The 25,737-nt window shown below is 42.1% G+C and overlaps 1 protein-coding gene across 1 annotated transcript in view; it reads left to right on the forward strand.

Annotated features, from left to right (window-relative positions):
• Window positions 1-5,232: 5,232 nt before the first annotated feature.
• The window catches only part of MMD (monocyte to macrophage differentiation associated), a 35,397-nt gene continuing 14,892 nt past the window's right edge, over window positions 5,233-25,737 (forward strand). Inside the window, exons 1-6 of the mRNA XM_007448638.1 lie at window positions 5,233-5,533; window positions 13,191-13,272; window positions 17,320-17,480; window positions 21,176-21,250; window positions 22,924-23,025; window positions 25,006-25,075. Of these exons, the coding sequence (XP_007448700.1) occupies window positions 5,508-5,533; window positions 13,191-13,272; window positions 17,320-17,480; window positions 21,176-21,250; window positions 22,924-23,025; window positions 25,006-25,075 (516 nt within the window). The 5' untranslated portion in view covers window positions 5,233-5,507. The remainder of the gene's footprint in view (window positions 5,534-13,190; window positions 13,273-17,319; window positions 17,481-21,175; window positions 21,251-22,923; window positions 23,026-25,005; window positions 25,076-25,737) is intronic.

Genomic DNA, 25,737 nt, shown 5'->3' on the forward strand with positions numbered 1-25,737 from the left:
AGATCCAGTTGGGGAGCCCCCAGGCCCCATCAGTCCTTTCCTTTGGCTACTGGGAGCTGAAAGGAAGGGTGGTGAGCTCAGGCCTTCCCTCTCTGGGGAGAGTCAGAGCATTCCCTCTTCCAATGTCCCTCTTTCTTGCAGTAAGTGCATTGACTGGGTCCCAGTTTTGCTGAAGGCCTGCATGTCTCAGGTTGGGGGCAGGGGCCATTCATCCATACTGGGGTGGTCCACCTTTTGTCTTCATTTTCTTCTTTCACCATGTTCCAGTTACTGAAAACTCTAAAGGCCACTTCAACTAGTTGGGAGGTGGGGGTGTTAGGTCCCACTGCAATATTTTGAACTTTGCAGCAAATATCTGGAACACTCTAAGATATGAACTAGGTGTTTATTACTACTGCACTTCTTGGATGCCTCAGAGTCCAGGGTGGGGTGTTGCCTAAGTCATTCTCTAATCTTCTCCAAAAAGGTGGAGGGGTTTTTATCCTTTCCTTTTATAAAACAGTTCAAGTTGAAAGATGGTGTTATAATTTAATGAACCACTCTCTGGCTATTTCTCCTAGTTGCCTAGTTGATATTGTGGCCAGACAGTATTACAAAAGAAAATAAGTTGTTTTTTGTCATTGGGGTATAGCTACAGAGTTTCTGATGACTCAGAATGCATGCTAATTGGCTGTCTGAGGGAACAAATATCTGTTTCCCCGTATCCTCAGATCTTGGTTAAGGATTTGTCTTCAACTACCAAGAGGTCTATAATAAGGGTTGATGGAGACACAGATTCAGCCATTCTTAGCCCACTGAAAATTTTCCTCTCTAGAGAGTTAGTAATAATTTCTTCTAATCAGTAGTTTAAAAGTATATATGCAGGTTGTTCAGCTATACCAAACTGGCACCCCTCTAGAAATAATTCAAGTTACCAGGACCCCCTAGCAAGGGCCAGTACCAGGAGAGACACAGATTGTCTCACTGAAGGCTTTCAGTCAGGCATCCTTCTTCCCCCTTGAGATGGGGACAGAGCCCTGAAGCCAATTTGTGGGATAAATGTCACTCACCTCTCCAAAGGGACTCCTTAAATCAAGATGTCCAGAGTGGCCACTGAGCCTGTTCAGTGAGTTGAGGTGCACAGACTTGTGCACCTCAGGTGCCAAGAGGGATTCTCCTATGCCCTTCCCCACAGGTCCCCCAGCAACATAGATAAATTCACCTGGGTGAGCTGCCACAGCCCACTGCATAGCCCATTGGGAGCTGGAGGAATCCAAAGGGGTTAGGCGAGATATCCCATCTGGGCCAAAATTTGTTACTGGAAAACTGGGTTCACCCTCTTGGTGGGTGTAAAGCCAAAAGACACAACCAAGCCAAAGAGCAGGAGAAGGAAGGATTTATTACTTGCAACAGGTAAGGAGAACACCAGGGATCTCTCCCAAAGCAATGTCTCCCCTAACAGCAAAATTGGGGGAGTTTTAAGCTAAGGGTACATGCATATACATTTATATTCATGGCTTAAGCAGAGGGGAATTCAGAATAGAACTGGAGCTTAGGTCAACAGAGTCCAAGCTTTAGTTGATTGAAGGCACGAGGGTCAAAAAAGGTCAATATGCCCCAGATTATGGAATGTTTTTTTCTCACTCATCTTCATCATGTAAACCAAAACAGCCTATCTGCCAAGGCCTCTTTTTTCTCCCTGGATCTCTCTTCCCATTGGTTTCTCCAATTGTTTTCATCATGAAAGTCTAGGAACTGGGCATGAAAGAGACAGGTACTCCTCGAAGGTCAGGTGTCTTAATCTACTTGAGCCACTATTGGAAAACAAACAAACAAAAAAAGGCTGGGTGGCTTATCAACCACAGAAATTTATTTTTCACAGTTCTGGAGGCTGGAAGTCCAAGTTCAGAGTGCCAGCATGATCAGGTTCTGATGAAGGTCCTCTTCTGGGTTGCAGACAGACTTCTTGTGTCCTCACATGGTGAAAGAGGCCAGCGAGCTCTCTCATGCCTCTTTTATGAGGGCATTAAACTCATTCATGAGGATGGTGGTTGACCTAATCACCTCTCAGCATCCCCCCCACCAATACCATCGCATTGAGCATTAGTATTTAAACATATGCATTTTGGGACGAGGGCATAGACAATCAGGGAATGTAGGCAAAACACTAAGGACTAAGACTAAGATAGCATTCCTCTCTTCAGGAAACGGGAAAGGATGGGAGCATTTACATTTTAATAATTGCTTTACTTTGTCATATTCGTAAAGAAACATAATGAAAGCCAGTCACAGAACAAGACTTGCAATCAGAGGTTCAGGCAATCTTCCTGGGCATCTGGAGTCACAGTCTGGGGCAGAGCTGCTACTTTCTGATTGGATGATGGCAGCCGAAGGACTAGGTTCCAGGTGCTTCCTAGTATGGTCAGCATCCAGTCCAGGAACTCTGTGTCCCTCAACAAGCAGGGCAGGTGTTCTCCCAAGAGATTCCTCTGCAGCTGGTATCTGCTCCTTCACAGATCCTTTCTTCTAGGCAGAGGCTATGCAAATAATTTTCTGCAGTTCTGCAGAAAGAAGAACTTGTATATTTTTGAGCTAAACAAAAATGTCACATCCTACTAATGTGAAAAACTTTCCATTTTCTTCCACTCCAAAACGCTAATCTCTAAGTCGAATCTAGTACCTTTTTTCTGCAAACATACTCAGGATTTCTCCTAAAAAAGATTCAAATGGACACCTCACCAAAAAAAAAAAAAAAAATGTGGCAGGGGGTTATGTAAATAAACTTAAGCTGTTTCATAGTTTTTATTTTTATCTTTTGAGAATTGCTTTCACTTCTGGGGGAGAGTCACCAAAAATGAGGTTGATTTAAATTTGTGATCATATTGTTTAAACAAGCCACTTTCAGTTAATACTCCTGCATATTATATTCCTTCAATATTTCTATGGAAGACACCACTGTAGGTCAAGGTATTTTATTCTGATTTGATCTAATTTTTCTCTCACTCATCTTTTTCCCCTTGGGTAAATGCCATTCACACTGATGTTTCTAAACCTAGGTGGCCATTCACAAATTTTCCCCATAGTGACCACATCCCCTCTTTGTCCAAGCTGTTGTACTGTATGAAAGGCTGTGTGTTGTCATGCCCATCATCTCTTTCAAAATCCATATCCAGACTTCCTTCTCTCCTGCATCCCATCACCTAATTAGCCTCACCACAATTTGCTAGCTCCTTGCAGTCTTCTGCATGTTCCTAAGTCATTGCTAGGATGTGACCTGACATCTGCTGGTTCATTGTTTTCTTAATCCTTCCTATGCTATTTCATATCATTATTTTTTACCTATTTTTATTAGTTATTTCCTTTGTGACCTTTCCCTCTCCCACCAATTCACTGAGCCCAGGGGCTGGACAGAGCAGTTCAGTAAACCTTCAATCCATGCTCATTTTTCTAACTTTTAGAAAAAAAAATTTAAAGAAATATACTACTTTAAAACTTAGGGAAAATAAATAAATAAATAAAAACTTAGGGAGAGGCAGTCTGGCCCACGGAAGGGATCTGAGTCTTTAATGTTAGACAAAGCTAGGTACAAACCCTAGTTTTGCTTTTGGCAATTTTCTAAACCTCTTAGTCTCCTTATCTGTGAAGTGAGTAAGATAATGTTTATCTCCTGGAGTTCTTGGGGAAATTAATGAAATAACCTTGGAAAGCACCCTTCTAGAGCTCACCAACTTGGCAGGTGTTAAAGGAAAGGAAACTAGAATTATGGGTGAAAGAATTCCCAGCTTTCCAAAGCTCTCACTGCATGAAAAGTAAACACTCCTAACAGGCTTGCCTAATGTCCCCTTGAGAGTCTGAAGTTTAGGGTGTGGGGGACGGTGTGGACAGGCCACATCAACATTCTAGGGGTCATAAGGGAAAGAATCAAGAAATCAGCCATAGGGCTTCGCTGGTGGCACAGTGGTTAAGAATCTACCTGCCAATGCAAGGGACACGGGTTCGAGCCCTGGCCCGGGAAGATCCCACATGCCTCAGACCAACTAAGCCCGTGCACCACAACTACTGAGCCTGCGCTCTAGAGCCCGTGAGCCACAACTACTGAGCCCACGTGCCACAACTACTGAAGCCTGCGTGCCTAGAGCTTGGGCTTTGCAACAAGAAGCCACGACAATGAGAAGCCCACGCACCACAATGAATAGCAGCCCCCGCTCACCGCAACTAGAGAAAGCCTGCGCACAGCAACGAAGACCCAACAGAGCAAAAAATTAATTAATTAATTAATTATTTTAAAAAAGAAATCAGCCATTTGGGACTTCCCTGGCCATCTAGTGGTTAGGACTCCGTGCTTCCACGGCAGGGGGCAAAGGTTCGATCCCTGGTCGGAGAACTAGGATCCCACATGCCACGTGATGTGACAATGCCATAAAAAAATAAAATTAAAAAAACAAAAATAAAAACAAACATTATCATTTACGACTTTGAAGATGATTAAAAGTTGTACATAGCTTAGTTCATCCCAAGAACCCTACCACCCCCCCAAAAAAAATCAGCGATTCATTCACTATCCTTTGAACCTCTCTTACAGCAAGCCCTCTGGGTTTAGGTTTTTCCCACAGGACCCTGATTCAAATCTACTTTAAATAAAGTAGATTTGGATTAAATAAATAAATAAAAATATAACACAAGCATCCCTGCGGAGGACTCCCTCCTTTGAGTTTCTCATAGAATCTGAGTTAGACAATGCTTGTCATATGACAGACAAGGAAAGGTTTTTTAAAAAATCTACCCCAGAACCTCGCACAACAGCCTAGGTGTAGCTGACCTTGAAAATGACGAAGGAATAAATGAACGGAGGGATGGAGAAATGATGAGGAAGGAATGAATGACACAGAGCCAGGACTAGAACGCAGACAGAGGTCCTTGTTTGCTGCTATTTTCACTACAATTTCTTTCAAGATTCGTGTCTCACCTCCTCCTTTACAATTTTTCTTCCTCTGTCCTCTGGCTCTTCTATTTTCTCGCTCCAACTCCACCCCTTCTACAAGTGAACCGCCCTTCTAGCTCTCCGCCCCTCCCCGCGCTCCGCCCCTCCGCCGCGAGGCCCCTCCCCTCCGCCCGGGCGCTGCGGGATGAATGGCAGAGTTGCCGCTGCTCCGCTCTGGGCGCTGATTGGCCGCCCGGCGCGGTGACGCGCCGACGGCCGCGGGAGCACGCAGGCGGGCGGGGCGGACGGAGGTGGAGCCGGGCTCCGCTGCGGGGCGGGGCGCGGGCGACTGTGGGTGGAGGAGCCGGGAGGCTGGAGGCGGGAGGCGCTGGGGCCGTTTAAGCGGCTTCCCTCCCGCCCCCAGCCGCCTGGTCTGCCTCCGGCCCTGTCCCGACCCCCGGCCTGGCCCACTCCGACCCTGCCTGGCCGAGTGGTCCGCCGGGCACGCGGCGGCCTCCGGAGCAGCCCAAGCCCATGAGGGCCGCGCGCCCGGCCGCCGGCGCTGACGATACCGAGCTCCTGGCCCACGAGGAGGAGCAGAGGATCAATGCGGTTCCAGAATCGATTCCAGCGGTGAGAGGGATGGCGCCCCCGCCCCGCCGCCCGTGCCGGGACCGGGTCCCGGATCCCGCCTCCTCCCGCGTGGGTCCTGGCTCCTCACTTGGGTCCATCCCCTGTGGATCCCGCGCCTCGGCCGGGGACCGGCTCCCGGGGGATTCCCCTCCCTGCTGTCCCTGGGTGATCCCCTTCCTCCAAAGACCAGGATCTCGTGCCTGTCCCGGGTCCCCCTCGCGATCTGCGGACCTCGGATTCCCAGACCTCGGACCACGAGCCTGCCCTTCTCCCGCGGTATCCCATTGCTCACCCGGCTTCACCCCATCCAGGCGGGGCTCCTGCTTGCTCTGAGGACCCGAACCCCAGCCGCAGGCGCCGCCCCCGAGTCTTCCGACCCCGGCTTTGCCCTCCAACCCTTACCGGGAGTTTGGAGGGCTCCCGGTGCGCGCGGAACCGGGGCCCATTCGTTGTTGCGCCCTGCAGCGAGAGTTGTGGTAAAGCGGCGGTGCTGGCCGTTTTAGGTGCTTTGTCTTTGAACGGCCGTAGCAACGGGGAAACTGAGGCAGGCTCTGCTGGTTTAGTTTTGCCTGGCCAAGTCCGGGCCCTGAGGGTACTTAGAGTCCCTGGGCGTGCTATTTGGGGGCGCCGCGAAGGGGCAAGTTAGCGTCCGGGTGGTGAGACCTGCTGTTGAGGCGCCGGTGTTAGGAAACGAGGAGGAGGAACCGACGAGGCACCACCGGAAGGCTGGCCGGCTGCCTTTTCGCTGGAGAGCCGATGGTAACGCCAGCCTGGGGAGGTACCGTGGCCTTAATCCCGACCCCGGGTGTCTGCCATCTAGCAATGGATGGAGGCTGGTCATAGTTCTGAGAGGAAGCTCTGGGCTTTTTTTTCTAATCGCCTTCGTTTAAGTGGGTGAAAGTTCACCTCTCCTGTGTTGTGGTAACTCTCCATCCCTTTGTCTGAATCAGGCAGCCGTCCCCATTCCCAGACCTTCACCCTGAGCAGGCTAGCTTAGTGTGCAGTGACAGGGGGAATTTGAAAAAAGACAGAGAATGCATGAAGTCTTCCAAGGAGGTTATTGTTGAGTTTTTAGGCACTGCTTTTTATTTCAGGATTTTAAAGTGCACTTTTTTTTTTTCTTTCCAACTTCCTAATCCCTTGATGCCCCCTCTCCCATTCTGATCTTATTCCTCCTCCAGTCCCACAGGGTAAGGAGTGAAATATGCACAGGGAGAGTTGTGGTGGATTGTGCCATCAGAAGGGTGATCAGTTTGAAGAGTTGGATTAACTTCCGAATATTGCTCATCACTCAGGGTGTTGAATGCCTGCAGTATTCCCCTAGTGGGATATCATATCAGTACTTCTAAAGGCAAAACGAAACCATGGTGTTCTGGCTTGAGAACATGAAGTCAGCCATGAGGACTGGAGGGGCTTTAAGGGAGGATGTAACACAGGTTCAGTAATGGTTGGCAAAGCCCTGTGCATGTGGTTTGTTTGATTTGGTCTTCTCTGCACATCTCTGCTCTTCCTGTTTGCAGAGAACAGTGGCAATATTCTGTGAAATTACTGGGTTTTGTTAGATTAAGTGTTGTATTTCTTTTCTATCCTTTCAATTCTTCTCTAGAAAGAAGAAAAAGAAAAGGAACCTGTTTTATTGTTTGTCGCACAAACATTAAAAGTGTTAAGAGAAATGAAAAACAAACAAACCTTATTTAGGACACTACCATTTCAGCTGATGGAACTTTTCTCTTTTTTTTAAAATAAATTTATTTATTTATTTATTTATTTATTTTTGGCTGCGTAGGGTCTTCGTTGATGCGCGTGGGCTTTCTCTAGTTGCAGCGAGCGGGGGCTACTCTTCATTGTGGTGCACGGGCTTCTCGTTGTGGTGGCTTCTCTTGTTGGAGAGCATGGGCTCTAGGCTTCAGTAGTTGTGGCACGTGAGCTCAGTAGTTGTGGCTCACGGGCTCTAGAGCACAGGCTCAGTAGTTGTGGCACATGGGCTTTGTCGCTCTGTGGCATGTGGGATCTTCCTCGACCAGGGCTAGAACCCGTGTCCCCTGCATTGGCAAGTGGATTTTTAACCACTGTGCCACCAGGGAAGCCCTGAACTTTTCTTTTTGCTGGACACTAATCTATCCAGTCCTTACTATCACAGTTGTAAGGTGATTTTGCGCTCTACTTCATTCATTTAAAAATGAAAAAATACAGGCATTTTCTTTTAGTGCAGCATAGACATTGTAATTTTCTCAGCGGCTGCACAATCTCAATGGATATTTAACAGTTATTTTCTTGATGACATCTAGAACTACCCCGATTTTCTTTGAACAATGAATGATCCCATAATTTCTTGTTTTTCTGTATCATAGGCTAAAATGGAAAGATATTTCTGAGTCAATTTGAACTTAGAAATAAAGCCTGCAAATAAAAAGTAATATAACAAAAATATCATGGTTTGTGTGGTCCATACATTAACATGTTGAGAGTACTGTTCTGCATCTCTTAAAAACTGTGTTTATTATGCATCTTTTGAGCATTCAGGAGAGATACAAGTAGGTTAATGACAGAGGAACTAGAAAGAGGAATACACTATCTTTGAACCCATGTGTTCCTTCTGATAGATTTACCAGGACTCCATTGATGAGCATTTGACTGCAGTAAAAACACTTCATTAGGCCATAGTTTGTGGCTATGTCTAAATTATAAGAAAACCTGAACACCTTGCTGGATTGTTCATAATGGAAACTTGGCGGTCACTGTGGCTTTGGATCAACTTCCAGAGTGCTGACATATCTGTGGAGGAGAGCTGTAGGGATGCCTAGCCCAGTGTAGTAAGTGGAGGGCTTTATGCAGGCATGGCTTCTCAAAAAGCTTAGGATGTGAAAAACCCCAGTGGGACACCTTTTATCTTTTGTGCTTTATCCCTTCCACACTTGATTCCACCACCCCTCCACACAGAGTCATTCTCTCCCTTTCACAGCATCTCTGACTGATTAGAATACCTGCTAACATTTATTAAGTACCTACTGGTGCCAGGCAGTAGCTGGGTATTTGTAGATTACTCATCTCATCCTCAACTGTAACCCTAGGAGGCAAATTTTATACCCATTTAGTAGAAGAACAAATAGGGTTAGAGAATAAGAGAGCTTGCCATCATCACACAGCAAGGAAGGGGCACACTGAAGGGTTCAATATCATGTCCCTCTCTACCACCCATTAAGCCATTCACCTCTGTCTCCCCGCCCACATCACAACATCTGCATGACAGCGCAGAGGCCTAGGACCCAGAGCTTCTAATGTATCTTGTTGGTATCTTACTGATGCATGCTCGTTTCTCCAGCCTGGCAACCAAAAATCCAAGGAAAAGGATGCTCCGTTCCTTAACCCCAGCCTCATGACCACTGGTTAGCTTCAAACTGAATATGTGGCAAAGCATATAATTCTAAAGCATTAGAAGTCTTCCAGGACTGCCTATTGCCTTTTTTTGTTTGTTTGTTTTTTGGCGTGTTCTCAGAGCATTGAATCATAGGGATGGGGTAGTCTCCTTATATATGCCATTTCCCTTATTTAAGTTAAATGTATCCCACCACTATCACTACCTCTGGCAGCAGACACTTTTCCTAAACATCATGCTTATTCATATAGGGAAGCTAATTAGTAAGGTGCTCAGGGGTCAGCTTATGTTGCCCCATCAAGTGATGTTGAAGGAGCCCTTGGAATGTCCATGGTATTGGCCTTTGAGAATTTTATTTTCATGAGATTGAGAATTCTCTTTGCCCTAAGACTGCCTGTTTGTCTTTGTTGCATATAGAATCCCCAGTGAAACTAATTGATGAGTGGATCTTTCTCGGGTAGGATAAAATACTTCAGCAGCAGGCAGAATGTCTGCCTTTCTATTCATTCATTCAGCACTTATCTATTAAGCTCCAGCAATAAGCTGGGCCTTGTGTTTGGAACTGGAAATGAAATGGTGGACAAGATGGCCTCCATGGAATTCACATTGCAGTGGGAGAAAATGAAATAAAAAATAAACAAGTTCAAAAAGTCCAATTCTTACTAATTGTGGTAAGGGCTCTGGTGGAGTGAGGAGGGCTGAAGTGATACTTTAGGTAGGATGGTCAGGGAAACCTCTCTAAGGAGGTTACATTTGAGCTGAGCTTGACCGGTGAGAGGAGAGCTGGGCATTCTGGAGAAGAATGTTCTAGTTAGAAGTAAACAGCAAACACAGACACCCTGAGGCAGATAAGACCTGGGTGGTTTGAGGATCAGAAAGGATGCGGTTGGTTGGAGGCAGAGAGTGAGAGGAAGGTAGCACCAGGCTGGAGAAGTGGGTGAGGGCTTGTGGCCTGCGGAGGATGCAGTGTTATCCCAGGCACTTTGGGAAGCCAGACAGATTTTAAGCTGTGCTTAGTGTTTGATGTGATCTGGTGCTGATAGACTTGTGGCTGCTGAGTAAAGAAGAGAGTCCATGTGTGGGCAGGCAGGGAGACCAGAGACTTTGTATGTTTACAGACCAGAGGTGTTGATGTCTTGATTTAAGGTAGGGTCTTTGGAACTGTAGAGAGCGGAACTGATTTGGAATATATTTAGAAGGTAACATTGATGGTGCTTGCATGTGGAGTATGGGGAACACAGAGGAATCAAGGACAACTTCTGAGATTTGATCTTAGGCCTCTGAGATCTGCTGGTGGGTTGCAGATTTACCTTCGGAAGGCCACTGCTTTGGGTTAAATATAAAGTGTGCTAAGGAGTGTCCCCAGGTCCCTCTCTCCATAGTTTTGAAATTCTATCACGGAGAGGGCGTGAGGACACTGGGCCAGGGGAAGTGGAGAGAGTGTTGAAAGAGAAAATGAGGGGATGAATGAACAAACCCTGGTCAACTAAAAACTTTAATCACCTTCCCTCAAACCCTCTGAAGCTGGCTGGATGCTGTCTTCTGCTGGATAACCATTAGGATGGCTTTGCTTTAAGTAGAGGTGTCTTCCATAAGTGGGTGCTCTTCCCCATAACTCTTGATAACCTTCCTCATTCTTTTTTGGGGGAAGAGAATAGGCTCAGTGTGTGGGAGTTTATTTGCATTTTACATCTGCTTTTCCATTTAGGTCTTGGGTGACTAATTTCTTCATAGTGATTTCTGCAGGAGGCCTTGTTGGAGGCTTGATTGTACCCTGGCAGATCAGAGAGAAATGGAAAAATGCATTGTAAATTTCCCGGCAGAACCATGTGCTGTCCCATGGGGCCCCAGGCAGTGATCTGTGCCTGGAATACTTGCTCTTCCCTTTCTGTAATGCCGGAATCTTGGCCCTGCCCTTAAGGAGAAACTACCTTAAGTCACATGGGTGGGATATTTTTCTCTGCAACTTCTGAGTTTATTTTTAACCTGAGTGATTCCAGGTGGGCAGGAACTAAGCTGTCACAAACATGGCCACCGAGTTTCTCTGCTTTTAGGAGAAAATTTGAAAGTCTATCCCTGTCACTGTGTAATAGCCTGACTATTTTTAGATTGGGCTGCCAGAGATATAAATTGCTATTTTAGTTTGCAGCCCTGGTGGTGGGTAGTCAGACCCTACCTACTGTGCCCTGCACAGAGTGCTCACAGTTTAATCTACCTTCAACCATCCCGGAGCCTTGCTCTTTACCCTTTACAATTCCTAATAGGATATGCTACTTATAGCCCTGTCATTATGTCTCAGGCTAATGATTTGGTAGATCCTTGAATGCTAGGGACACTTTTAAAGTATCCTTCCCAAGAGTGTAATTATTTTCCTTTTTACTAATAACTGCCATATAGCAACACTCTCATTCCTTAGGAAATTTAGTAAAATTATTTAAAGGATTGTCAGGGGAAAAAAGATTTATTTATCTATGTGTGAGAATAGCTTGGAATAATTCTGAAGCTGTTAACTGCACATTTCTCTTAAACAGTTTCCAAGCCATCTGGTGAATTCCATTCCATATGTGTATATTTTGCACGCTAGTTAGATAGCTACCCATTGGTGGTCCAAGTAAGGTATCTTCAAGGTCCCAAATCCATTTCCTAGTGGATCTGCCACTTGAACTCTCTATGTTGGGTTAGCAGGGACTGCCACTTTATTTATGTGCTCTAGGGATAACAGGCCCTTCTTAATTCAGGGGGAAAGTATTGGCTAGTCTTTTGTTCTTAAAGTGGGCACTGTTTGGAATCCCTTGACCATGTGTTTTAGTCAGTTTTTGGCAACCTGGCTGTGCCGTTTGGTTTAGCCTGGTACCATTTTTTCATCATGTTAATTAATGAGGTGTGACTAGTGACTAGTGACGGAATCTCCTCCCCCTACCCCCTTAACCTAGCTCAAGCAAAAAGCTACTTTATTGTGCAAAGCCTGTTGACATCTTGCATGCCCCAAGCACAGGAATGCTGCTTGAATGCTGAGACCTGAATGCCATCATGGCTGTCTTACCTCCATTATTTCTCTGCATCTGCTTCTTTCAGGCAGCTGCCTTTTTATCTTTCTGAGTTTACATCTCCCTCCTTATAAAGAACACACAGACTAGGGCTTCCCTGGTGGCGCAGTGCTTGAGAGTCCGCCTGCCGATGCAGGGGACACAGGTTCGTGCCCCGATCCGGGAAGATCCCACATGCCGCGGAGCGGCTGGGCCCGTGAGCCATGGCCGCTGAGCCTGCGCGTCTGGAGCCTGTGCTCCACAACGGGAGAGGCCACAACAGTGAGAGGTCCGCGTACCGCGCCAGAAAAAAAAAAAAAGAACACACAGACTAAACCAGAATCCCTCATGAAACATGGCATGGGTATGAATTGGGGCTGGGGGAATCCTCACCCACACACTGAAATAGAAGAAGGCTGTTTATCTCTTCATGTCCGATGGTATTTGTGCTTTTCACTGCTTTGCTGGTTGCCACAAAATTAGCCCAAAGGGGATATGGAATATGGGCGTATGTCTATATGTGTAACTGATTTTGATATTTAGATACATACAGATGTGTTTATGAATTTTATAGCCAGTGTATGTGGTGCTAGTCACATATTTAGATTTTGAAGGAAACTTTTAATTCAGGAAGAATGCAGGTGAAAACTTACCTCTTGTTTCAGGTGCCAGGAGGCAGCCAGGTATCATTTATTTAAGCTGTCTGGTGCCAGAACAAGTAATGCAATAGACGGAAACTAGTTCAAAGGCCTGCCAATCATGGGATGGAGGCTTTAAAGATCTACATGTATAAGCTTTATACATTTTGAGAGAAGAAATAGAAACCTTTCAAATACACTGAATTTGCATTAAATGGTGGTTTCTGGTATTTCTTAACTTTAGAAAAATGACCTTGATTTTTTTTTTTTTTCTGTTAAGATTTAAGATTTGGTTGTACTATTTTTTTATTTTTAATTTTTTTTTACTGTGGGGGTACCAGTTGTGGATATGGTTTTTGTTTGTTTTTGGTAGGTAGAAAGTTTTTCTTCTAAATGAACTGAAAGAATACTTAATCCAGTAAACTAGGGCATTTGATTTAGGATTATGGCTGTTGGCTCAGTTTACACCTGTTTAGTGGCTTTGATTTTGATCCCGTAGCTAGGTATTTCCAGCAGTCACCTCTTCAGTTAGAATAGACCAAACAACCACTGACAAGCTTCACCATTGTTCTTTACACGCTCTGAGCTTTTCTCACGTGATGTCTTTGTCTCTATAGGTTCATGAACCACCGGGCCCCAGCCAATGGCCGCTACAAACCAACTTGTTATGAACATGCTGCTAACTGTTACACACATGCAGTGAGTATGAGTTTTCTGCCTTTTCCATCCTTCCCAAAGGACTTTGGTGGGAGGAAGGGGCAATCATCTCTGTTAACCTCAGCCTTGTTAGTCAGGTGTACCCATCTCTGTGACCTTACCTGCCAAAGTGTCAGTGCTAGGTCATGTCACCAGAAACTGTGAGCATGTCAGACACTTTGAGTGCTCCAACTACAGTCAGCTCTGTCTATCCTGGACTTGCTTTCTCAGACAAGATCGTCTTTGAAAGAATAATAATAGTAAGTACCTTAGTTATAAAAAAAAAAAGAAAACTATGAAGACTGTCACCCCTGGAATGAAATGAATCACCTTTTCAAGACAGTCAGCTGTGTTTATTGGCAAGAAGAATTCACCATTTGTTGAAAAAGGTGTTTTTTTCCCCTGAGTGATCACCTAAAACAGGTAGCCACATCCTCTCCATCTCCACTGTGGTCATTGCTTCTCAGAGCAGATGTTAGTCCATATTGTAGAAGAAAAGTTCGATTTAATCCCTAAATTCTTAATTTTTTTCTTCCTTATAAAAACAAAACATATTCATTATAAGAAACATAGAAAATACTGAAGAATATATGAGAAAAACAGAACTACCTAGAAATAAATTGCTAGCACTTGGATGCATTTCTTCTTTTTGTCTATGGTGTTTGTAAATATGTGTGTATTTTCATAGTTTTCCTATTAATTTCATTTTATTGGCATTTTCTTATGTCATATAAATTTCCTTTTATCTATGATTTCATTATTCCCTTTGAAAGTTGTATTTAGTGAGACTTTTGAGGGGAAAGTGGTAGCTGGTATATAGTCTGAAGACAAGAAATAGAGAAGGAGACCAATTTATTCCTTTAGTGAAGTGTTAGAACAGGCTAATTTAATTATTTTAGACAGTGTTAGTACAATGTGTAGGTTATATACATATGTTATTAGAATAAAACTTGCTTGAATTCAAGTTGTGCCTTTTCATTTCTTGAACCCTTCTTCAAAGAATAGTCAGTATTTCTATAAAGGAGTCATGATACCAAATAAACCTGAAATAAGCTAGTTTTTGGTGGATTTCTTTGTAATCTAATAGAACAATGATTTTTAGTCATTACTTAGCAGAAATCAAACTTTATAAAGTATCAGTTTTATATATTGTAATAGTGGAATTCAAATATTACTTGGTAATACTGAAACGTTATTCTCATCACTGTCCTTTTTCTTTAGGTGCTCAAAAGATTTTTATTTAAATAATTAATATGCTGAAATCTTACTAAATGTTTTTTCTTTAAAAGAAAGTTTGTACCTGACATGCCTGCCCTGGATTCCATAAAAGGGCTTCAATAATGAAATTTGGAGTAACCTCACTAGTGGACAGTCTCCCTAGACCCATGGTTTGGATTCTCAGGGCAGGAAGGATTTAGTGGAATTCTCTAGCCTTGAGCTGACCCCTGTCTTTGCATTAGTGAACGCTTTGTGAAGTGAGCTTCACACCACCAGAGGGTCAAAATGTTTAGAGTCCAAACTTGGTTTTAAAGAATGCACAGCCTAATTTGATTGTCAGCTATACTTGCCTGGATATCCATCTTTTATTCTTTTTTTTTAAATTGAAGTATAAATATAATATTTACAATATTATGTCAGTTTTAGGTGTACAGCAAAGTGATTCAGTTTTATATATATATATATATATATATATACACACACACACACACACACATATTTTTCAGATTGTTTTCCATTATAGGTTATTACAAAATATTGAATATAATTCCCTGTGCTATACAGTGAGTCCTTGCTGCTTATCTATTTTATATATAGTAGTGTGTATTTGTTAATCCCATACTGCTAATTTATCCCCCACTCCCTTTCCCCTTTGGGAACCATAAGTTTCTATATCTGTGTCTGTTTCTGTTTTGTATATAGCTTCTTTATATTATTTTTTAGATTTCACGTAGAAGTGATATCACGTATTTGTCTTTCTCTGACTTACTTCACTTAGTATTATAATCTCTAGGTCTATCCACGTTGCTGCAAATTGTCAATATTTCATGCTTTTTTAGGCTGAGTAATAGTCCATTTTGTGTGTGTGTGTGTGTGTGTGTGTGTGTGTGTGTAATATATATATCCATTCATCTGTTGATGGGCATTTGGTTTGTTTCCATCTTTTATTCTTAACTAAATGTCTGATGAATTTAACAGAGATTAAAGTTACTTCTGAAGTTAATTGTCCACAGGCCCCTAAGAAAATGTAGGGGTGTGTGTATTTAAATGTAGGTCAGCATTAGGATATAAAGAATATAAAAGTTTGAATAACAGTTTATATGTCCTGTTCCTTCACTTATTGTTCCAATGTACATCCACCATTTTATGGATATGTCTTTACCAACTGCAAAACACTGATAAAAGTTATGAAAATAGTGCTCTGATAGTTTTCATAATACTGACCAATAAAAGCAACCAATGAGGGACTTCCCTGGTGGTCCATTGGTTAAGACTCCACACTCCCAAGGCAGGGGGCCCAGGTTCAATCCCTGGTCGGGGAACTAAGATCCCATATACCACAACTAAGGCCTTCACACTGCAGTGAAGACCCAGCGCAGCCAAAATAAATAAATAAATAAATAATTTAAAATAAAAATAAATAAATAAAGCAACCAATGAAACGCTTATTACTTAGCATAATGTTGAGCATTTAAATATAATGGTTTGGCTGTTGAGATGCACAGCTCACCTTTAAGAAGAATATTTGCTTGAGATAGACCCGAATAATCCCTTAGTTTATCTCTTCTGTATTGTCACAAGGAACACTTGTAGAAACCAAAGTTAAGGAAAAACTGACAAAACATCCACATTAATTTTTTAGAACAGAAAATGTCATCTTATTAAACTTACTAAACTGTATCCCTGATTTTTGGATTTCAGAGGGCAGTAAAATTTCTAAAACTGACAAAACAAGAAACTTCCATCTAATGTCATCATTTCATTAAAGAGAAGATACTTTAACATGAAAGAAGTAGAAAGGACATAATCTCAAAATTAAATTGTTTTATGAAAAACTTTGTTGTCCTTAATTTTCTTTTTGTTCTGGGCCATTGAATACTTCAGCATTTGAAATTCAGTGCTGATCTCATCTGGGAGGTTTAATATTCTGTTTCAAGAGGGAAATAGAAGGTGTTGGAGACAAAAAAGATAAGATTGCTAAAGTTTGCAGTCTTTGCCAGGTATGTTTATTCCTCTATCTAATAAAGTAGTTTATTTCTTCTCATGATTCCTGTTATTATTAAATGTTTACTAGTCACACTGATATGACTAAACATTTAAATTTGTGTCTATATGTAGTGTAAAATGTGGTGCAGAAAGCAAAGTTCTCTCTAAGATTCTAGTCTCTTAAAATTATTTGAATAAGTAGGAGTGTATTACTCTTGCCTACATGAAAGGTGCTATTAAAAATGAAATAACACTTTCACTCTGCAGTAGCTCGGAAATTGGTGGAATGTAGACATCCAAACTAGAAGTCAGGACATATGATTTGAACAAATGATTTATTTGAGTGTGGTATGTACATGATAGTTACTGACTTGATTCATTTAGTTACCCTTTGCTGAAATATTGGGATTTCAGTAGCGCATGGGGGAAACAGGAAAGAATATTTAAAGATCAAGACCTCCCTGGGAAATCTGGGTACATGCTTGCCATTTGAATATTTTAAGTGCCTACCCTAAATCACATTAGAGAATAGGATGAAACATGTTCTTAACTAACGAAATTAGGATAGAGGACATTTGTTTTGCAACAATTGAGTAATGTTTCATTCTTACTGCTTGACTGTGTACGCATTGGTGGACACAGGTCCTGGGCCCTAAACAGCAGTACTTGTTTTCAGTGCCGTAAACAGCCAACTTCATCTGGCTCTCATTATGATTATCCAGGAAAGGCAAATGTTTGTTTTAAAGTGATCTTCCTAAAATTGCCCCTGGTAAACCTATGTATTTTTAATAAAGTTCTCAATTCAGTGTTTTGCTGAATATTTACTTTTCTTTCCCTTTCTCTCAGTTCCTCATTGTTCCAGCCATTGTGGGCAGTGCCCTCCTCCACCGGCTGTCTGATGACTGCTGGGAAAAGATAACAGCATGGATTTATGGAATGGGCCTCTGTGCCCTCTTCATTGTTTCCACAGTATTTCACATCGTATCATGGAAAAAGAGCCACTTAAGGTACAGTGGATGGTACGCTGTTTCAACAGGTCACTCACAATAGTTGGCTTGGGTTAGCCTCTCACGCTGGCCTGCTTTGGTCAGGTGAGGCAAAGAGTGGACATTTTCCTGCCTGGTAGAGTCTAATGCTGTCCCAGCACTCAGGAAATTTCCTATGGATTGGACAGAATTTGAGCACCCCTATCTGTGTCTTAAGAAAGCAGGTCTTTGCTTGGAAACCGAACAAAACCACATTGCTTCCCCAGGACTTACAATGTACAATCCTGACACCTGTTTTCCAGTGTGTCAGCACACTAAGGACGAACATGGCAGCTGCAGGGTGATGACCAGTACTCTGGACTTGCAGTCACCAGTTGGGCTTTGAGTCCAAGTCCTGCCACTTAGTCTCGTGTAGCCTCAGTTTCTTCATCACTAAAATGAGAATGGTAATGCCCGACTGGTGGGCTCTTGTGATAGGTGAATGAGATGATGCATGTGAGAATGATTTGAAAATTACAAATCACTATAGCTGTACTACAGGTATATTACAGCTCGGGTTTACTGTTTTGCAAAGTTCAGCTTTCAGAATTAGGTCCCGTGCATCTACTCAAACAAAACTCACATATGTTGCTACAGTTAGCTGTCAAGCACTTTCCAAACAATATTGTGATCCCTAGCCTCCCAATGAGGACATAAAAGCATTCATCCTTTGAGTGAAGGGTTAATTTGGGCGATACAAAGGTAGCAGCACACCATCTAGTTGCTTATGCAATGGATTCTGCACAACCCAAAAGGACAAAGTTTCTTCTCAAAAAGGAGGACTCAGAACAGACTTAGAGTGATTTAATGTAATATTAGAAGATAAATTTTGGGGGCTTCCCTGGTGGCGCAGTGGTTAAGAATCCTGCCTGCCAATGCAAGGCACACGGGTTCGAGCCCTGGTCCAGGAAGATCCCACATGCCGCAGAGCAACTAAGCCCGTGCACCACAACTACTGAGCCTGTGCTCTAGAGCCCGTGAGCCACAACTACTGAAGCCCATGCACCTAGAGCCCGTGCTGCGCAACAAGAGAAGCCACCACGCTGAGAAGCCCACGCACCACAACGAAGAGTAGCCCCTGCTCGCCGCAACTAGAGAAAAGCCTGTGCGCAGCAACGAAGACCCAACACAGACAAAAAATAAATAAATAAAATTAAAAAACAAGGTAACTTTTGGTTTTATAGATAGAATGTTCAAAAAAATCTCGTTATTCAAACAATCTAATATTAAAAAGGTATGCTTTATTTAAGAGCAGGATTTGGGATTCATATGATGATTACTAGTTTCCTCATATGTAAAATCAGACTTTTAAGAGCTGGAAGGATCCTTAAGGAACATCTGATCCAAACCCCATAATATTCTCCTGGGGAAACTGAGACTCAGTGATTCCAGCAGAATCTGATCATCATCCCAGGATCTCTGACTCCCAGTTCTGAGGTTTATTTACACTGCACCCTTTACAATATTGCTTCTAGTTGGCAGTCTGCTACCTTTGCCTATAAGCTGACAGTTCCCAGGGCTTAACATAAAACCACAGCATTGAATCACGAGGAAGCTCTGGTACACACTCAAAAGCAAGCCTCAAAAGTACTTGTCCTGGCTCTTCAGGGTGCACTCTTGCAGAGCCCAGAAGCAGGCGTACTTCATTATCTTCTTGGCACGATCCAGTGCTTGTGGTTGCCTTGGCTGACTTGGCTTTGCTATCTAGATATCTGAATCAAAGAGTTGTAGGTGTCTGCTTCGTTATTCAGGGCCTCCCTGCCAGAGCCTGAGAAGGTGTAATAGAAATCAGTATCTCTTGAACCTTAAAATAGCACTGCTAGAATCGTAAGCCACATGTGGACTTTTGCTCTGCATTAATTCTTTAAAATATCCCAAGTATAGCCTTAATTTAAGTAAAAGAGGGAAGGGAACACGCATTTATTGAGTACCTACTATGTGCTAGGTGCTGTGCTAAATGCATGGCTACATCATCTCATTTAATGTTCACACGCACTCTGTGATAGAGATGATATTACTTCTGCTTCACCCTTGAGGAGAGTGAGGGTCAGAGATGGGTGGTGGGTCTTGAATAAAACTGCTCGCTTGACTTTACCTGCTGCAACAGTGCATAACAGTCTAGAAAGCAGAATTAGAAAGACCCCAGACCTGGCTTGGAATCACAGTCATCCAAGGAGTTATTCTTCTCTTCCCTGCTTCATCTACCACATCTTCTAGCCCTTTTAAATCAGGATCTTCTGGACTGGAGTTTGCGACTGTAATTTATAAGCTCCCCAGGCGATTCTGCAAGGCAGTCAAGTTTGAGAAACATTAATCTAGTGTTTGCTTTTTTACACCTAAATTATTTTCACTTCACTAACATGTGACTAGCACTAACAGTGACTAAAACATCCTCAGCCTGCTTTGGTCGACACAGAGTGTGTGATGAGGCAAAATCTAATACTTGTGGGCCACCAAACCACAGCTACTACCCCTTGGACTGAAAATGGATTCAAGACAATGCAATGCATTTGTACTTTTAAATTACCTCAGGAACTTCCCTAGCAGTCCAGTGATTAACACTCTGCGCTTCCACTGCAGGGGGCGCAGGTTTGATCCCTGGTCAGGGAGCTAAGATCCTGCACGCTGTACAGTGTGGCCAAAAATTTATAAATAAATAAATAACCTCAGTAAAGGGCGGATTCTATCTAATCCGTTTTGTGAATAGACCTCAATGAGCCAAATCTTTGTATACTTCCTGACTCTTCAGTTTTAGAAGGAAAAACTTGGTTAGAAGCCCAGGTTGTGGGGCTTCCCCATTGGCACAGTGGTTAAGAATCCGCCTGCCAATGCAGGGGACATGGGTTCGATCCCTGGTCCGGGAAGATCCCACATGCCACGGAGCAACCAAGCCCATGCGCCACAACTACTGAGCCTGGGCTCTAGAGCCCGTGAGCCACAACTACTAAGGCTTGTGCACCTAGAGCCCGTGCTCCGCAACGAAAAGCCACTGCAGTGAGAAGCCTGTGCACCACAACGAAGAGTAGCCCCCGCTCACTGCAACTAGAGAAAGTCTGCGTGCAGCAACAAAGACCCAATGCAGCCAAAAATAAATGTTTGTTAAAACAAAAAAAGAAGAAGCAGCCCAGGTGGCTACCCTCTTGACAGCAAATGAGCCTTTTTTTTTTTTTCTGGTTTGTGTTATTGCTGTTCCTAAATTAGTTTCTAAATTTGCTTTATTGCAGCTTACTGTCGACACTAAGATTTGGAGTAAAAGCTGCTTCTAAGACATTCTAAAAAGAATGTGGCTTTGGGGAGTATTTACTGAGCCTTCATGATTTTGTGCCCTGCACTATGATATGGGTTGAGAGGTGGTCTGCCCTCAAGGAATTTCATTTTCCTATTAGATAGGATCTAAAAAAAAAATAGAAAATATCAGAAAAGACAGATTTTGAGTTCCTGATTATTGTGAGGTTCTTACATGGAGAGGATCTATGGTATATGCAATCTTAAAAATAATATAAAGGTTTTACTTGTGGCTTCATATTATTAAAAATAGCTGTGCAACTTTGAAGGCCAAGTTATAAATGCCATGAGAACCAAGAACAAGAGTGGCAGTTGTGACGTAGTGGAGTGATAAACCCTACTTCCAGTTGTAAAATTTTCTGAAAACTAACTTGTTCCCCCCCCCTCCACAGGACAGTGGAGCATTGCTTTCACATGTGTGATAGAATGGTTATCTATGTCTTCATTGCTGCATCTTACGCCCCATGGTAAGATACAGTCTTTATATTTTTGAAGATAGTGTTTTTATGAGAGAATTCTCAGTCCTCCTTCCCTCCCTTCTTCCTATCCCTGCTCCCCGGTTCCCCCATCCCAACACACATACATGCTTTTTTTTCTTTCCCATTTTAATTTACTTGGGTCAGATTGCAGATTTTAAGGGGAGAATGTTACTGCCATTCAGAATACATATCTGGCACTGGATTGTTTGAGAGAAGTGCTAAGTTGTGTGTAGGCTGCACGCTCACCTTTGAAATATGTTACCTTTGCCTTCCATATTCTTTCTATATGCTTCTGCTGCTGCTCAGAATACCTGGACACCTAACTGTTGAAGTGGAAATACTGTAAATACGTACAAAGAAAACAAGGTCACTTTTGAAATTTATACTGTTGGTCTTCACAGCACAGTAGCTACTATGTATTGAGTGCATTTCTCATTTCTTTAGCTATATGAATAAGAGAACTAGCCTAATTAGTTAGCTATTTAAAATACCTAGTATTCAGTTCAATGTCCTTGTTCTTCCTGCCTTTTTGGTATAGATCAGATAGAGTCTTTTGCTGCTCTGTAACCCATAATTAAAGAAACATTGATTTTCCTCTATCAAGATATGGTCCAGTTTTAACCACTCAGAAATTCATATTATACCATCAACTATATATCATTAGAAACAGCAGGCCTCTAGATTCTGACTAATGCAGCATCCATCATTCAAAAGAAACCTAATTATCTGTTGGAGTAAAAAGTAAGTGCTGTCTCTCCCCAGTAACTGTTACTAAATTATAGGTCTGAATCATACTGGAACGAGAATACTTAAAGGCTTTTGTGAAGTATACCTCAATTTAAAATAAGTAAATAAAAATTTTAAATGTAGACTGAGGAATCAAATATTACAGTAGGCAGTTTGTTCGCATGTAGTCTTCGATATGCAGGTGGAACCTTTTCCATTTGGAAATATTAATTTTGTAGGAATAGCCATTCAGAACATTTTATTTTCATATCTATTCTTAATCTGAATTTAGTACAGATGAATTTGCAGCATTTTAAATTCAGGCCTCACAAGAGTCCATGGTTAAATTCTAACCTACAGAATATCTTCCATAACATGTATGTTCTCTCTTGGTGGAGAAATTGATAATGGAGACACTTGGTCTGTGTATTAGGTATCCACTGTGTGTATGTTCTCTCTTGGTGGAGAAATTGACAATGGAGACACTTGGTCTGTGTATTAGGTATCCACTGTGTGTATGTGATCTGGTTCAGGGTTTTGTTGCGTTCTCAGTAAGCTTTGTAAACAATCTGCTCCCAAATACGTAGTCAGGAACAATAAGGCAAGTAGCCTTTACAGCAGTCTGCCTAATAAGGAAAGTCGGGCATCACAGATGTGCTGGGACTTACTTCTACATGTCTCCTTTTAGCTGGTTCTATTTTTAAACCACATTGGAGCTAATTCTAAGTCTTAAAGCTTGAATGACAATTTTATCCTTGAGTTATTAATTTTATCCCAATTGCCCAAATACTTCCAACCGCATGATGACTGCTTTTTCTTTCTGGTCTTGTCCTGGTACCTTCTTTCCCAATTTTCAAGAGTAGAGGAAAACACAGGTTGTATGAATTCCCTTCATTTATCACTTCTGTTCTTTGTTGTCTTGTTTACATTTTTAGGTTAAATCTCCGTGAACTTGGACCCCTGGCATCTCATATGCGTTGGTTTATCTGGCTCATGGCAGCTGGAGGAACCATTTATGTATTTCTCTACCATGAAAAGTAAGAGAAAATAATTTACATTTGATAGCTTTAAAATTAACTTCCTAAATTTTATCTACATTACAGTACAATTTACTTTATATTTGCAGTTCAAAATAGTAGAAATACATAAATAGAATATATATTGTTTTAACAAATCTTTAGAACCATTTGATATTCATCATTGCTGCAGACAGAAATAAATGGTGCCTGTGTGATGTATGATATAGTTGAAGGACAAGGTGCACTTGTCCCTCATCTAAAACGACAGTTTTGGAGTCAGTCAGACCTCATTTCACATCCTCAGGCAGGCTAGTCTTAGCAAACTAGCCTTATTCTCTATGACTTACAGTTACCACATGAGAAAAATAACTGCTTTTCTAAGTTTCTTTGAAGGCTGAAGATAATAGCTATTAAGCCCCCACAGAGCACCTAGTTAGAAACCCAGAGGATGTTCCAACCTAGGACTCCCTGAGAAAGGGGACATTTGGAAGGGCATCTAAACCCTTAGTATCCTCACCATGGGACACACCTTTTTAAACCCGTTATTCATATCTCCTAGTCTTAAGTGTGAAGCAATATAAAAAGAAACCGTATTGAAATTTAGCAGCTTAGTTCTAGAGGAGACCTTCAAAGCCACCTATTTGTGCTTCATGTTTAAAAAATGAGAATGTTTAGTACATGCATCAAATTAGTGACTCATCTGGAATTAGGACCCATGTGTCCTAGTTCCTGTTCCATGGCTCTTTTCATTATTTCACATGCCTGAACTTGAGAAACTCACAACCATGAAATAATTGTCATTGGATACAGTTTATTAAATTATTTATCTGTTGTTTTTGGCAGAATGGCCCTCAGAATTAAACATAACTTGTGTTTGTCACAAAGTAATAAATTGTTTTCTCTTTTCAGAAGAAAATGGTAGTTTTAGCTAACTTCTCTTTGACTTTGAAATTCACTTAAATGCATTTTTGACCATAATTAGCAATTCTGAGTGGTATTATGCATTATATATATATATATATATCCAAGGGAACAGTTTGCTTCTCAGGCTCAAACCCCTAATTTATATCCTTGGATAAGTTAGGAAGTAAAGTAAGACAACTATCTTTTCTCCTATTCAAGGCTTTCTAATATAAACCAAACCCACATTCTTCCCCAGTTCCCTGATACGATTATTTGATGGTGGACTTTGAGTATAAAACACTAAGAATGAGATGCGAGTCACCCTTGGCCATTTGGTTTGGCAGGTATTACAGAGAACCTAAATGGTGCCACGTACTGTTCTAGGCCCTGCAGACCCAAACATAAACAGAACTTGGTCCCTGCCTTCGAGGAACTTAGAGTCTAGTTTGATTAGGCATAAATATAAGTTGAATTTCAGTACAGTGTGTTTTTTAGCATTTTCAGACTTCTGCACCTAAGGTGATGAGCCTTACAAACTGGAGTTTGTACAGATACAAAATTAAGAGACAATCAAAAACATATGCCCTCAAAAAATAAAAAAATACCAAAAAAAAAAGTAAAAAAACAAAACCAATAACAACAAAAAACACATGCCCTTAGTTCCTTAGGGCTCCCATCCCTTTGCCACTGATAAACTGCTCCAAGCTATTCCCTGTGCAGCTTCATAATTTCAGTGTCTTATAACGATGGATTGGAATGGCGATGAAGGCAAACACTCTGGGATTAGAACTGGAAAATGCATGTGAATTGGATTCAGTGATAGCTTTTGGCAGAGAACGTTTTGCATGTAGTATGTGGAATTTGATGCCTTATCAATCCTGAAAGAAATGCTATTTCATTGTTACTCAACTACAGTATTTCAGTTAGAGCCCTAATGGTCTCCTACAGGGAAAATACATTTCATTTGAATAGTCAAGAGTTTACATTTGTTTTTCAAAAGAAAAAGGGAAAAACTGGTAAGGAAATAGTCTGAGTGTTGTAGGAATAGATATATTAAATTAAATTAAATTAAATTAACACATTTCTATTCTGCAGGTATAAGGTGGTTGAGCTCTTTTTCTATCTCACAATGGGGTTTTCTCCAGCCTTGGTGGTGACATCAATGGTAAGAAGTTACTTCATAATTTAAGTTATTTCACCTTATTTTCTTTTAAAATCACTGTGCCTCTTTTTTTTTTATTTTTTAACATCTTTATTGGGGTATAATTGCTTTACAGTGGTGTGTTAGTTTCTTTGGGGTATATTTACAGTGGTGTGTTAGTTTCTGCTTTATAACAGAGTGAATCAGTTATACATATACATATGTTCCCATATCTCTTCCCTTCCCTCCTCCCTCCCTCCCACCCTCCCTATCCCACCCCTCCAGGTCTTCCTTTCTTTTCTTCTTTCTTTCTTTCTTCCCTCCCTCGTTCCTTCCTTCCCTCCTTTCTTTCTTGCTTTCTTTCTTTCTTTCCTATTTCCTCCTACTTTTACTAATTCTCTCTACTTTCTCTCCCTTTTATTCTGAGCTGAGTGGATGAAAGGCTCTTGCTGCTCCAGCCAGGAATCAGGACTCTGCCTCTGAGGTGGGAGAGCCAACTTCAGAACACTCGTCAAGAAGAGACCTCCCAGCCCCACATAATATCAAATGGCGAAAATCTCCCAGAGATCTCCATCTCAACACCAGCCCCCAGCTTCACTCAACGACCAGCAAGCTACACTGCTGGACAACCTATGCGAACCATATAGCAAGACAGGAACACAACCCCACCCACTAGCAGAGAGGCT

The sequence above is a fragment of the Lipotes vexillifer genome, unplaced genomic scaffold (assembly GCF_000442215.2).
Source record: "Lipotes vexillifer unplaced genomic scaffold, Lipotes_vexillifer_v1.1 scaffold331, whole genome shotgun sequence".
Classification (NCBI taxonomy): domain Eukaryota; kingdom Metazoa; phylum Chordata; class Mammalia; order Artiodactyla; family Lipotidae; genus Lipotes; species Lipotes vexillifer.